Genomic DNA, 14188 nt, shown 5'->3' on the forward strand with positions numbered 1-14188 from the left:
GATGCTCCGGGGAAGATTGAGGCACCCAAGTGTGTTCAGGGGGCTTCTCAAGCGGGAGGGGGGCGGGGGGAGGGGGGCAGCTTAAATGTCTGAGCAGTAGCCATACATAAATTTTTGGTGGCTCTCAAGTTACAATCCAAAGGGTTGCTCGAGGAAACCTTTTCCCCTCCTCGATAAATGAGTTTAGGTGGCGGCTCTGGGTGACTCTAAAGGGCCCAGAGGGGTGTGGAGACAGGGTTTCTCTATGTAGCCCTGCTGTCTTAGCTCCCTCTGTAGACCAAGCTGACCTTCAACTGCCTGCCTCTGCTCTGAGTGCTGGGATTAAAGTCGTGGGCCGCCACACCCAGCTCTTAACATGATTATTTTAAGCCTTTCCATACAGAAGGAATATTCTGTTAGCACCCTTCACGGTAATTGCTGTCGATTATGCTGAAATTCTTGTCTCCCAGTTGGCAAGAGGCTTCAGCCAGACTCCGGAGTGAGGTGCTCTTTTCCCTTCTCATGTCCCCTCAATTTTACCCTGACTCATAACGGACTGTAAAGTTTGCCTTTAATTTTTTTGCTTTGTTTTGTTTTATGTGTGTGTTGTTTTGCCCAAGGGTATGTCTGTACACAGCTTGTGTTCCTGGTGTTGCAATTTAAGAAAGGAAGCAGGAAAGAGAAAGACCCACGTGAGAGGGTGCAAGCAGAGGGGTTTTTATTAGGGAAAGGGATCATAAAAAGGAGGAAGGGGAGCAGCAGGAGAAAGAGAGAGAAGAGGATAGGAGGCAGGCAGGGCCCTTCTTAAAGGGAACGCAGTGAATGTGCACAGGTGGTGCTCTTAGTGGCTGCAGCTGAGGGCGTATCCTGGCAGAACCCAAGGACAGGCCAGTAGAGATGCCCGAATACTAACACCTGGTGCCTTCAGGAGCCAAGAGAAAATATGGACTCCCCTGGAACAGGTAGAGATGGTTGTGAGCCACCATGTAGGTGCTGGGAATGGAACTCAGGTCCTCTGTAAGAGCAGCCAGTGATCTTAATGACTGACTCACCCCTCCAGTCCCCAAATGTTTGCATTTTTAACATTAATTCTCACAAGGCTCCTAAAGTATTTCCAGGGTGACCCATCCCACACCTGCCTGCCACCTAGACTGTGCACATCTTGAGGGCAGGGATAACATATTGTTCATTGGGTGCCCAAGGTGAGCTCTGGCCCAGAATACAAACTCAGGGGAATGATGGATGATTGATAGATAGATGGATAGATAGATAGACAGAATACACACTCAGGGGAATGATGGATGGAAGGAAGGACAGATGAACAGTTCTTGGAAACATGGATGGCTGGGAGGAGAGAGAGATGAGTGAGTACTCGGGTGGGTGAATGCATCCACCTGCCTCACACTTCAGGTTTGTTCATCCAGCTCCACCACCTCCTCATCCCCAGTCTAAATTCTCTCTTTACTGTAGTGGCTCTGTGTGTGTCAGCTCTTCCCTGAGTAGGGCAGTCAGCCACTGATAACACACACTCATTAAGCCCCTGTGGGGCCAATGGGAGTCCCTACCCTGGGAAGTTTGGAGTCTGACTAGGAAGAGTGGGACTACTAGCAATTGCAGCTCAGCGTGATAAGTGAAAGCCGCAGGAGAGGAGGCTGGGCACAGCCTGCTGTCAGGTTCTGATCATTTTTTTTTAACAACAATTTTCTTTTCTTCTTTTTCTCCCTCCTCCTCTTCCTCCTCCTCCTCCTCCTGTGCCTGAGTATGGACAGCCCATGTGAGCAGGAGCCTGAGGTAGTCATCAGAAAGCATCAACTGGAGTTACAGGTGGTTGTGAGCTACCGTGTATGTACTGAGAATCGAACCCAGGTCTTTGAAAGAGCAAGAAACCTGAATCACTGAGCTGCCTCATCTTTATTATTATTGCAGTCTATCTTCATGTTACACTCACCATAAACCTTGCCATGGTGTCCTGAGTTAATGTCCTAACAGCTTCACTAAGTGTTGGCCAGGGACCACTGCATTTCTGTTGTCATGGTTCTAGTCTGTGTCTTAGCCAAACAGTGTCTTGTTACATATACAGCCCAAGCTGGCCTGAAACTGCTCTTGCTGAGGTTCTGAGTTCAATTCCATGCAACCACATGCTGGCTCACAACCATCTGTAATGAGATTTGGTGCCCTCTTCTGTCGTGCAGGAATACCTGCAGGCAAAACAGTGTGTACATAATAAATAAATCTTTAGAAACAAACAAACAAAAAACCACAGCCAATCCCTTCGCCATCTTTCAATGCTCTTTCACGTTCCCTACAGAAAAGCAATACTGACAGCAGAGGGCTTACTGGGCACTAGCAGGGCCTAGCTTCACCTGTAGCTCTAAAGATGAAAACCAAACAGAAACAAAGATTATCCTCTCCTTGGGCAGTATCATATCCACAAAGTACAAGCTGGAGCGGCCCATCCGAAGGCTCAACCAAGTTCACAGTAGAGGGATCACCCCCCACACACACACCCCAAGAGCAATGGTCAGTTAGGGTGACTAGGAAAGCAAGCTTGGGATCTCGTCTCCATGCCAGGCTCCACTCCCTACTTGTATCCAAAGCATGACGTGTGCAAGCACCTGTTGTAGGTGCCAAAAGCCCGTTTCTTTTAATTTTGTCTGTAATAACAACAGTCCCAGCCACTACTATGGGAGCCACAGATCTTCCAACATCTCAAGCAAGCATTTGCCAAGTCCTAAAACTCCCGCGTGCAGCCGGCTTGTGGGAAGAACACGCGGAAGGCCTCCATCAGCACGGAGGTCCAGCCGAGGCCGTCCGTCTACGCGGAGCAGCAAAGCTGGAGCCTCGGGAGATGTCCCGGACGACCGGAGCCGGGTTTAAAACCTCAGACTCCTGAACGCTTTATCTATAGTGCCCTAACGAGCACGCACACACGTCACTTGTGCAGCAGGGCCTTCTGCGGTGCTCAGTGGGGTTCCCGCTACCCAGGAAGAGGCTGCAGACAGCTGTCGGAGTCACTTGCATTTTCAGATTTCTTGTAAAAAATAGTCAGCTTGGCCCGTACGGGGATCGAACCCGCGACCTTGGCGTTATTAGCACCACGCTCTAACCAACTGAGCTAACCGGCCAGACGAGTGCTGAGCTGTCCCAGATCGCCTACAAGGGTTTGGAGACGTCCTGTGCCCAGCTGCTTAGCTCCTCCTTCTCCTCTTCCCGGGAGCTCCCGGCGCCGGGCTCTCTTCCCGCGCTCCCGCCGCTTGCGAGCTTTCTCTGAGGGTTACCTCCTGACCACACGGAAAAGCCGTCACCCGGGGCTCCAAAGAAAATCCGGACTTCTCCAAACAAAGTGCCACTTGTGTGTCCGCGGCCTGACGCCGCAGTCAGAGCTCCGAAAATGTTTGCAGCCACAGGTGTAGCGTACTGCAGCCTTTAGTGCGGCTCAGCCAGACCCAGAACCCGGGAACCCGGCAGCAGCAGGCAAGGAAGCCCCGAGTTTCCCGGCGTCCAGGCAGCCAGCAGCCCCGGCTTGCTTCCTGCGGACGCGAGGCCTGCGCTCGCCCACCCATATGCTCGCCAGCATCTGCGATGTGCAGGCAGGGGGTCGGAACCCCAGGGGGTCGGAACCCCAGGGGGTGCAGTCGGGTTCGAGGCCACGTTGCCTTTTGCGCCTCCCGTCACACCAGACACCCGCAAGACTCAAGTCGCTGGCCGCAGGTTGCCCTATGTCCCGATCTGCAGTCTCCTTGCTCGCTCCCTACTCCTCCTCCACCCTTCAGAAGGCCACAGCCAAGCGGAGCTCGGCAGATCCTGGGGTTTCGAGCGCGCTTTCCCGAGGGGTCTGCGGGAGCCCGGGGTGGGGGTGCGGGCACTAAGCACCGGGTGCACAGGGGCTCCCCGCGGCCCGGCGCGGTGATAATAGTGGACTGCAGGGGGCAGTCGAGATCCACGGAGCTGCACTCATTAGGACAAATGAATGGTACCAAATGTTTTCTTGAGCAGGTGGATGTGTGTCTTTATATGCAACATTTTAAACAGACCGCTTTCTGAATTTCTTCTTGTTCGCTTCTTGGAGAGTGTCATATAACCCAGGCTAACATCATAGCTGAGAAGGGCACGAACTGTTTCTCCTGTTTCCCCCCCGCAGTGGCGGGGAATAGGAGCACTCACTGCCCCAGCCGATTTTAAGCCTCGCTGTGCTGGGGGCTGGGCTGTGCCCGGGGCTTCAAGCCGGCTAACCAGAATACTGGATGTGCTCACCTCCAGCCGTTTATTTCTTTCTGGTAGAACTTTTTGTGTTGTTCTGTGTTTCCTTGCTTAGATCTGATCGGATTGTTGATTCCTTTTTAAGGCAGTCAAACACATGAGATCAGAGAGCTGCCGTGTTGTCCTGTTTTGTTGTGTTTGATTGTTGCTCTTGGTTGGAGACTCCCAGAGCTTCCTGCTGTAATCTGGGCTGGTTGTTCTCCATGCCCACTGCTCAGCTCATCGCCCTGGACTTCACCTGGCATGCTTTGAATCCCATCTCTCCGTGCCTGTGTTGGATCTCTTTCCGTCCATCCCAGGGTTTCACCTCCGTCATTTACCTTTCCTTGGACACCCATCATTCATTGGTGGCTCTTGCACAGTGTTGAGTCCTCCTTGTTTGTGTGATCACATTTCGTTTCTGCCCCCACTAGGCCAGTAACTGGAGAATTCTAGAATAGAGACCCCTATCCCTCAGCAGTTAGGTCACTCTCCTCTGTCTTTTATGGCCTGTGAAATGTTCAGTGTCATGCTGGAAGCCAGTCTTTGGGATAGGACCAGCTTTTCTCCTTAACTTGCCAACATCATTACTGCTTTGTCACTATCTACATGTTGGTGATGTGGTTCTTTTTTCTTTTCCTTTTTCTCTTTCTTTCTTTCCTTTTTTTTTTTTTTTTTTTTTTTTTTTTGAGACAGAGTTTCTCTGTAGCAGCTCTGGCTGTTCTGGAACTCAATTTGTAGACCAGGCTGGCCTCAAACTCACAGAGATCCATCTGCCTCTGTCTCCCGAGTGCTGGAATTAAAGGCGTGAGCCACCATGTCCGAGTGGTGTGAGTCTTTTCATGTATAGAGCCACGTGCATAGAGTTCATGCCAGGCACTGAGCAGGTGTTCACCAAATGTCTGGAATGCTGCCATCACAGTACTGAGTGTTCCTTAACTTTGAACTCAAAGAGATCCACCTGTCTCTGCCTCCCGAGTGCTGGGATTCAAGGTGTGCACCACCACCACCTGGCTCTATTTATATTTTTAAGTTTTGACTTAAGGCCCTGGAACATACAGGCATGAGGGGGACAAACACTTTCCATATAGAAACTCCTACTTGTTAATTCTGAGGTGGGGTGGGGAGAGAAAGGGAAAACAAAAAGGGAAATCAGAAATTTAAATGTTTCATTGCACAACATGTGCTATATCAAAACTGTTTAGAATAAAAAAGAAAAGTAGGCAGACAGAAGGGTTTTTCAGATGTTGCTTCTAATTGCTAAAATAAACCATTTGTTGCAGGGACCAATTTGGAACACATCCCTCCCTAACATTCGTACATTGCTGAGAACCTTTTGCACAATCTCTTCTGACTGTAGCAGAAACACAGGGAGCTGGAAACCATGACTGGCCTCTGAGCCAGGGACTCACCAGTAGATGAGCTTGACAAAGCCCTTTGCCACTCTGGGGCTCCAACAACCGAGCATACAGCTTCTGCAGCCCAAGTCAGCAAAGAGCTTCTCTCGTTTACTGTTGGCTCAAGGGGTACAATTTGTCCTGCATCCTCAATACTCTTTAAAAATCACGCTTGCCCCTAATCAGATAGGAATGTCAGAGAGGTGACAGGTGCTGATGCTCCTTGGTCACTGGACAAACATTTATTGAGCACTTGCTGTGTGACAGACCCCGTCAGGGGAAAAAAAAATCTCCTTTAATGTTCACTGCAGTCCCTTGGGGTGAGGATTTTTCAACCTCACTTTACAATAACAAGAATTTAGTGAGCTGGGCAAGGTGGCTCACGTCTTCAATTCCAGCACTCAAGAGGCGGAGGCAGGAGAGTTCGAGCTCAGCCAGAGCTACACAGAGAAACCCTGTTTTGAAAAACAAAGAATTTAGGGATCTTGATCACACTGCTTTTCTTTATACCTCCAACGCCTGCAACAGTGTTTGTAGCAAAATAAATGTTTGCTGAAAAAGTAAAACTTACAAGTTACATAACTGCCGCTATATACCAGGCTGGTAGATGCTCAACTGAGGGTGTTGGCCCAGAAGAGGCGCCAAGCAAGGGGAGTTGCAATCAGTTAAAGCTCAAGGACATTGTTCGCGCACCAGGTTCTCAGGAGATCTGGGAAGAGCCAGCCCCGCCAAGGTCGCCTACTCGCTAAGGTAAGAAATTGTCCTTATATTTAAAGCAGCTAGAGAGGTTGCTTAGCGACCAAACCCAGGCGGGCAGGCCGCAATGCGCATGCGTGAACGGGCGGCGCTTCCCACCTCTTCCCTTGTGCGCATGCGTGGGCTACTGCCTCGGGCGCCCTCCCTCCTCCTCCCTCGGGGGCCGGGGGGGGGCGGTTGCTAGGGCAACAGGAATACAATATGGCGGCCGGATCCTAACGCTCTCCAGCCAGGGACCACCGCGAATGTCCTCGAGCCGGAAGCCACCTCAGGAGAGCAGAAGGCCGGTACCACAGTCGCCTAGTCTCCCCTCGGCCCGGGGCCGACCGGGGGCTGTCGCCGCGGTCCGCGTTCAGGATGAAGAGTGAGTGGGGCCGGGAAGGGCCGAGGGTCCCCGGGCTTGCGTGGCGGCGCCGCCCGAGGCTGCTCGGGGCGGGGAGTCCGGCTCTCCCGGGCGGGCAGCCGGGGCCCGGCGGTTATGCGGGAGTTTGGGGAGTAGTGACTTCATTCATTCTCGCACTCACTCACTCACTCTCTCATGCGTTCATTCATTCGTTCGCTCGCTCGCCAGACCTTGGGCCGTCGGCTCCGAGCGCTCGCAGTGAGGCTCGCCCGGCCCTTTAGGGACAGCGAAGCGGCTTCACTGGCGCGATCGAGACCCGAGCGGGGGCTGTGCGAGCGGGGGGGGGGGGCGCTGTGCGAGCGGGGGGGGCTGTGCGAGCGTCTTGCTCTCCTGAGTTAAGCCGTGGTGTCTCCCGGGCAGCCTTCCCGCGGGGTTTAAAACGGCCCCCTAGAAGTTGGGGAACGAGACGGCCATTCTAGAAAATAGAAAGACTGGGGAAAAACAAAAACAAAAACAAAAGAAGAAGAAAACCAACTGACTTTTCGGGGGCTTTGGGGGGTAACGTACAGTCCAAGTGCGACTACTAGCCGGGTTGGTTTTGTTGGGACGGCTGCTTGGTTCTCACAGCCATGCAGTTAATGATTGCCTTTCATAGCTGTAGCCAGAGGTGTAGGAAAATTACAGTTCCTTTTGCTGTGAAGATTAGATTATGTTATGTGTGGTTACAGTATTAAATTTACATTATGTTTTGATTGACGTGCAGTAATTTCTGTGCACCGTTTACTACATTAACATTAAAAAAAAAAGCGAGACAAGTGATCTCATTCACTGTTTATCAGGCGTTTTCATTTCTTCTGTCCAGTAGTGTTTATATGGTTATCATTTTGTTTTGGGGGGTTTTCTTTGAGAGCAGGATCTCATTTAGCCCAGGCTGGCCTTGAACTAGATGTGTAGCTGAGGCTGCCTTTGAACTCCTGATCCTCCTCCTGCCTCCAAGTTTCAAGCGTTGGCATTACAGGCTGCGCTCCCCCCTGCAGCGTGTTTATCATTGTCACGAATGCCTCACAAAGCCGCGATTAAAATGCACAGCCTACAAGCATCTTTGCACTCGTACTTCCTTCCTCGTGCACACCTGTAGGCATGCTTTCTATTCATCTTTTCCTTCCCAAGTACTTCGTTTTCAAAGCTGCAGAAGAATTAGAAGGGTAACCTGCATATTTCTAAATCTTCCATTAGTTTGTGTACTAATTTTGCTCTGGTGTTGTGTGTTCAATTGACGTATTTGTTTCTTTCCACTGAGCTGGTTGTAGAAGTGATGACATTACACCGCTACTAATTCAGCCAGTATTTACTTGGGGTCCAGGGACTTGAGGCTAGGGAGATGGCTCAGTGGCTAAAGGGCCTGCTTACCCTATGAGAACTTGAGTTCTGTCCCCTCTGACCCCCGGGAAGCCTCGGTAGTGGCCCTATCTAGAATCCTGGTACTCCTCCAGCAGGCCTGGAGGTGGAGGCAGGAGAACCCTGGGAGCTCAAGGGCCTTAGCTTTGGCTGCTCTGCAGCAAACAAGAGGCTGTTTCAAACAGGTGGTAAGCTGAAGGCATGTGTGTGCCTGTGAGGGTTCACCTCCCTCACACAGCAAGGACATGCTCCCCGACAGTCGCACGTTTCCACGTGCAGATATATTTAGGAAAGGTAACGCCTCAGTACAGCTGGTGTTTAATAGACAGTTCCTACTTCAGCCTTCCCAATTAACTCAGTAATGTCCATTATAGTTGCTTTGTTTTCAGAACCCAATCAGAATTGCAAATGATATTTGGTGTCTTATTTCTTTGGTTTCCAAATTTGGATTCATCTGATGATTTTCTCATGATTAGCTGTAGTTTAATTAAGTAACTTTGTAAGTAGTATGTCAGGTGATGGGGTCACCCTTCTGTTGTTTCCTTCCACAGTGCCTGGTGTTGGCTTTTGCTGGTTAGAAGTGATCATTTGGGACTCCTGTTCATGCACCCTTGCCTCTTTGGGTCCTTTGTGCTCCAGTTTCTAGAGGCAACCACTGTCACTATGGGGGGTGTGTGTGTGTGTGTGTGTGTGTGTGTGTGTGTGTGTGTGTGTGTCTCGCACAAATAATGAAAACCCAGAGACAGATATTAGGGTTAAAGCTGGAGATCAGAGAAGCAGAGCAGATAGAGTTCTGACCTCTACCAATGCTCAGACGGAAGGGCGATCATCCACTGAACCTCAGACTACTCTGCTCTCCACCAAACCTCTGACTGACTCCGCTCCTGTCTTCTCCCACCTTAGATTCCTCTCTGGTGCTGGGATTAAAGGCATGCGCCACCACTGCCTGGCCTCTGTGACTAGTGTGGCTAGCTTTGCACTCTGGCCTTCAGGCAAGCTTTGTTTGTTAGATCATAAACAAAGTATCACCATATATATGTGTGTATCAGTCCTTTGTATTCGTTTTATTTTTTAATTTTTCTGCTTTTAGTTTTCTTGTTGTTTGAGACAGCTCTGGCCTGCCTATAACTCACTGTATAGACCAAACTACCCTCAAAGGTGGGGCAGCCCTTCTTTCTCTGTCTTCTAAGTACTGGGATTATAGTCTCATGCCACTGTATCCCTCCCTTTAAGAAAGATCACCCCCTGGGTGGTGGGGTGAGCACACCTTTAATCCCAGCACTTAGAGGCAGAGGTAATCAAATTTCTGTGAGTTGGAGGCCAGCATGGTCTACATAGCAAGTTCCAGGACAGCCAGGTCTAAATACTAGAGAGTCACTGCCTCAAAAAACAAAATCTCATGCAGTAGTGTGTACCTGTAATCCCAGCATGCTTACCTTGGGATTGGGGGCAGAGATAGGATGTTCCCCAAAAGCTTGCAGGTCAGGCGTATGCAGTGGTAAACACAGAGACCTTGCCACAAACAAGGTAGAAGGTAAGGTCCAACCCCAGAGGTTTTCTTCTCACTTAGGCTATGGAATCCTCCTCTCTCTTCTCTCTCTCACACACAAAAACAGTCTCTCTCTCTCTCTCTCTCTCTCTCTCTCTCTCTCTCTCTCCACTCAAAAAAGAAAAACAAAAAGTCAGAAAAGTTAAAAACGGATACATCATAAAATGCAAATTACATATGCAAACATTAATCTTAAAATTTTTAGTATATGCATGAGTGGTTTGCCTGCCTGTATGTCTATGCACCATGTGTATACAGTGCCAGGAAAGGTCAGAACAGGGAGTTACAGTCACTTATGAGCCACCATGTAGGTGCCAGGAACCAAATCCCAGTCTTTTGCAAGAGCAGCCAGTGCTCTTAACCACCAAGCCATCTCTCCAACACTATTTAATAATTTTTTAAAAAGTGAAACTCAGGGCTGGAGAGATGGCTCAGCGGTTAAGAGCACCGACTGCTCTTCCAGAGGTCCTGAGTTCAATTCCCAACAACCACATGGTGGCTCCCAACCATCCATTATGATATCTGGTGCCCTCTTCTGGTGTGCAGATATACATGGAAGCAGAATGTTGTATACATAATAAATAAATAAATAAAAATCTTAAAAAAAAATGAAACTTAAGTCAGCTACTCAAACAGTAGTTTGACTTTCTATTCCAGTGATTCTCAATCCTCCTAATGTTGCAACCATTTAACATAACAATACATTCCAAAAAATAATACTAACACTCATGTACTGAGAAATGCTGGGAGGAAAATATTACAAGTCTGTAAATTTAGGAAGAACACAGCAACAACATGCAGGGTGTTTGCAGCTCGCTGGCACTGTGGGTTGTGCCGGCATTCGCTGAGCTGGTGCACGTGTGCATTCAGGACTAAGGCTGTAGTGAAGTGGCTAGGTGCTAGAAGCAGCTCAGCTTTATTATTTGTTTGATTTTGAATCATTGGTGGTAATTGTGTGTTCAGAAACTTTCCCCACCCCAGAAACTGGTTTTGTTTTGTTTTGTTTTTTGAGACAGGGTTTCTCTGTGGCTTTGGAGCCTGTCCTGGAACTAGCTCTTATAGACCAGGCTGGTCTCAAACTCACAGAGATCTGCCTGCCTCTGCCTCCCGAGTGCTGGGATTAAAGGCGTGCGCCACCAACGCCCGGCTACCCCAGAAACTTTTAATTGTGATAAAATTTTTGGTGACACTCATGTTTAGTCAGTTTTCCTGTCCTTTTTCTTTGCCTTGTGCATCATTTGCATAGTGAGTAGCAAGGTGTCTGGGGTTAAGTTGAGCTGAGCTGTGGAGCTAGGGGCACACTGCAGCCAGGCAGAGCCAAGTGGGCATGGCAGTCTCAGGCCCATTACTGACCTTTCTTACTCTGGTTTTCTTCATGGCACTAGTTTCCATCTCAGAATAAGTCACTCCAGTCTGCTAGGAATCAAACTTGTCCTCTGTAGGGACAATAAGGACTCTAAACTGTCATCTCTGCAGTCCCCTCGGCGCTCATCTTTAAACACGTATAGTGACAACTGTCTCCAGGGAGAGTAACAACCATCTCAAAGGATTTGTTCACGGTTCAGATGAGATGGCGTGTGTATGGCTTTGTGTCTGATGCATGGAAATTAGAAATGAATGCCTTGCTATCCCGGTGGATGAAAGAAAGGGACATGAGAGAGAGGAAAGAATGAGAGTGTCAAATCCTTACTTTGAAAAATTTTGTTCTCATCTAATCTAATTGGAATCCTCATTTTTTTTCCCTGTCTGGAATTTTTATTTTTATTATTTGTTTGTGTTTTTGAGAGACAGGGTTTTTCTGTACAGCTCTGACTGTGCTGGAACTTACTCTGTAGATCGGACTGGGAACTCACTGAGATCCACCAAGTGCTGCGATTAAAGGCTCGTCCTACCACCACCTGGCCTATTTGAACTTTTAAATGGATTATTTAGACATACAAAAAACGAAGCAAAATTATACATACTAAAGGGACATAATGATTTGCTATTCTATGAGAGATTTATTTTGTGTTTGTTTGTTTTTGAGACAGGGTTTCTGTGTAGCTTTGAAACTTGTCCTGAAACTTGCTCTGTAGACCAGGCTGCCCTCAAACTCACAGAGATCCACCTGTCTCTTCCTCCCCAGTGCTGGGATTAAAGGCGTGCTCTTTAAAGATGAAAACAAATTTATTCAGCTCACTCTGAAAAGAGCAGCTGGCCGGGCAGTGGCAGAGCTGTCTCTTCTTCCTGGGGAGACTTACAAACCACCACTGTCACTGCACTGAGCTCAGGCCCTCTCCCTCCTAAATGTCAGTGCATCCCTGGAGGTTGCAAGGCACCCCAGTCACCCTTTCCAATGCCTGCCTAGTGTGCACATCACCTTCTGTTTTTATAAACAGATCCACTGGTATCAACTTCTGAAAGAAAATAAACGAACGGACGCAACACTGGCTCTGTAATAAACCAACCAGGAAATTTTCATTTGGTTCCAGGATCCTCCCTACTTGACACAGTTGGTCCTATTTAACATTCTTAAAGTGTATCAGTTTTCTATGTGTGTATGCACATTTGTGATGCAGATTTTCTTGGGGACTGCTGGGTTACTAGTGCCATGCATTCCTAGTATCAGGCTGCCTGGGTTAGTGAATGTGGTTTAAATTTAAATGGTTATTACTTTTGAATAATTGTGTGTTCTTTTATGCTTTGCCATGTTTGGTAATTCAGGTTGCAATACAGGAGATAATTAACAGGGTACAGCCCTTTTTTGTAGAAAGTCCTGATTTGGTTTTAGTAGTGTGGCTTGAACTACTTAACTTCCCCCAAAGGTTGCAATGGGTGGAACTCCTCTAGCTGTACTCAGCAGTTAACCCCTTCAGCCCTGCTCGCCTGGCTTCGTTGCTGGGTTGCACTGGTGGGCATGACCTGCCTCACAGATTACTGCCAGCAGCATGTGAATGAAAGTGTTACACGCTCCCGAACCCCAGGTGTCACAAAAGACGAATTTGACCTCTACTTTTCAAGTGTTAATAGGTTTGAATTCCTCATACACAGATTTAATTTAACAAGAATGAATAGAATTTTAATTAGCCTGAAAAAACTCTTCTCTCGGCATGGTCTGCTTTTCTCTATCCCTGACTCTGTGGTTTTCCTCCCTAGGAAGCTGACTATTCCCACTAATATGGGGTCAGACTTTTATTTCAAAGACAGAGAGAGCTCCATACCCTCTTTCCCTGCTCGGCTTTACGCCTTCCGTGCAGGCCACGCTTTTGGGGTAACTTTGGAGGCCTGCGAAATAGGCAGATTCCCTTGGCAAGGAAGGTGCTCTTCCTGGGTGTTTTCCCATAGGGCTTTTTTGCTTTTTCTCTTCCTACCTGTCACTCTTGGTTTACACCCCAGACTTTGTGTCTGCCAACAGAGCCAGGGAGAAACAAGTGACCCTTTATCTGTCCCAGCCATCTGTGGGAGCTGGTTCAATTTGTTGCTGGTTAGATGGTGCAGAGTGCTGGCACACTCTGAGTTTGTGTACTTAACCATTTTAAAGTTCACTTTTTTTTTTTTTTTTTTTTTTTTCATTTTCAAAGCAAGCCTGCTCAGTTTGCTTGTGGTGAAACACATTGGAATTTATAGTGTCAGATTCCTCCTCCCCCTCAGGTGGAGCTCTCATCTACAGCCTGCCGACCCGACCGACCACCTCTCTATATTGATCCCACCTTTAAACAATTCCTTTTAAATTTATCTTCTGTCGGTGCTTAGCTGGCAGATTCCTTGATTTCTTAAAGGTCTTCAAATGCCTATCTTTACAAACATTTGAGATACATTCATTGTGAGCATTGAACGATTCAGAAAAGTGTGAGGAAGATTAAAGTCGCCTTTACTCCAGCCTAGAGAGAAATGTAAAACAGGGTATTGGCCGGGTTGTGGTGGCGCAGCCTTTGATCCTAGCACTGGGGAGACAGAGGCAGGTGGATCTCTATGAGTTTGAGGCCAGCCTGGTCTACAAAGCTACAGGAAGAAGCTCTGTCTCAGAAAAACAAACAAAATTAGGTTTTTGTATCATTTTTTGCTATGCACACGTATGTGTGTTCATTGCTATGTCTGTACATTTTTCCCCATCTTTCTAATTATTAGTTGAAGGTAAAGCTAGCAAAATATGATGTTTCAACTTATGACTGTTTCATAATACCTCCTTAATAATTACAAGTTTCTAGTCTAGTTTTGCTGTTGTGACGTTTGACAGCCGTCTTTGTCTCTAAATGTTCGTCTGGAGACGTGTCCCGAGAGTGGAAACTCGTCATTGCAGAAGTGTAGACTCTTTCTTTCCAGCACCTTTCTCCAACCATGCAAGCGCTGTGTGCCCAGAGTGGGATGCTCACACAGGGCTGAAAGGAGTCAGCAGAATGCAAAAGCTGCTCGCCCTTCCCTGTCCCCAGGAAGCACACTGGGGGCGGTGTGCGTGCATGCGTGCGTGCGTGCCTGTAGGATGTCTCTGAGGTGCTGCTGTTCACTGCCACACCGGTTTCCCCATCAGTTGTGGCATGCCCTATAGTG

General features: G+C 48.3%; 1 protein-coding gene and 1 non-coding gene across 7 annotated transcripts in view; one reads left to right on the forward strand and one right to left on the reverse strand.

The window, feature by feature from the left end:
• Window positions 1-3030: 3030 nt before the first annotated feature.
• Trnai-aau lies at window positions 3031-3104 on the reverse strand. The gene has a single exon. It is a non-coding gene; the product is annotated as a tRNA-Ile (tRNA).
• Window positions 3105-6504: 3400 nt separating this feature from the next.
• Window positions 6505-14188, forward strand: part of Mok (MOK protein kinase) — a 34493-nt gene continuing 26809 nt past the window's right edge. For all 6 annotated transcript variants that reach the window (XM_035445383.1, XM_035445382.1, XM_027416609.2 and 3 more), the window contains exon 1: window positions 6505-6735. Coding sequence is in view for 2 of the 6 variants with exons in the window: in XM_027416606.2 (XP_027272407.1) it covers window positions 6729-6735 (7 nt within the window). In the remaining 4 variants the exon portion in view is untranslated. The remainder of the gene's footprint in view (window positions 6736-14188) is intronic.

Source organism: Cricetulus griseus, chromosome 5, assembly GCF_003668045.3.
Source record: "Cricetulus griseus strain 17A/GY chromosome 5, alternate assembly CriGri-PICRH-1.0, whole genome shotgun sequence".
Taxonomy (NCBI): domain Eukaryota; kingdom Metazoa; phylum Chordata; class Mammalia; order Rodentia; family Cricetidae; genus Cricetulus; species Cricetulus griseus.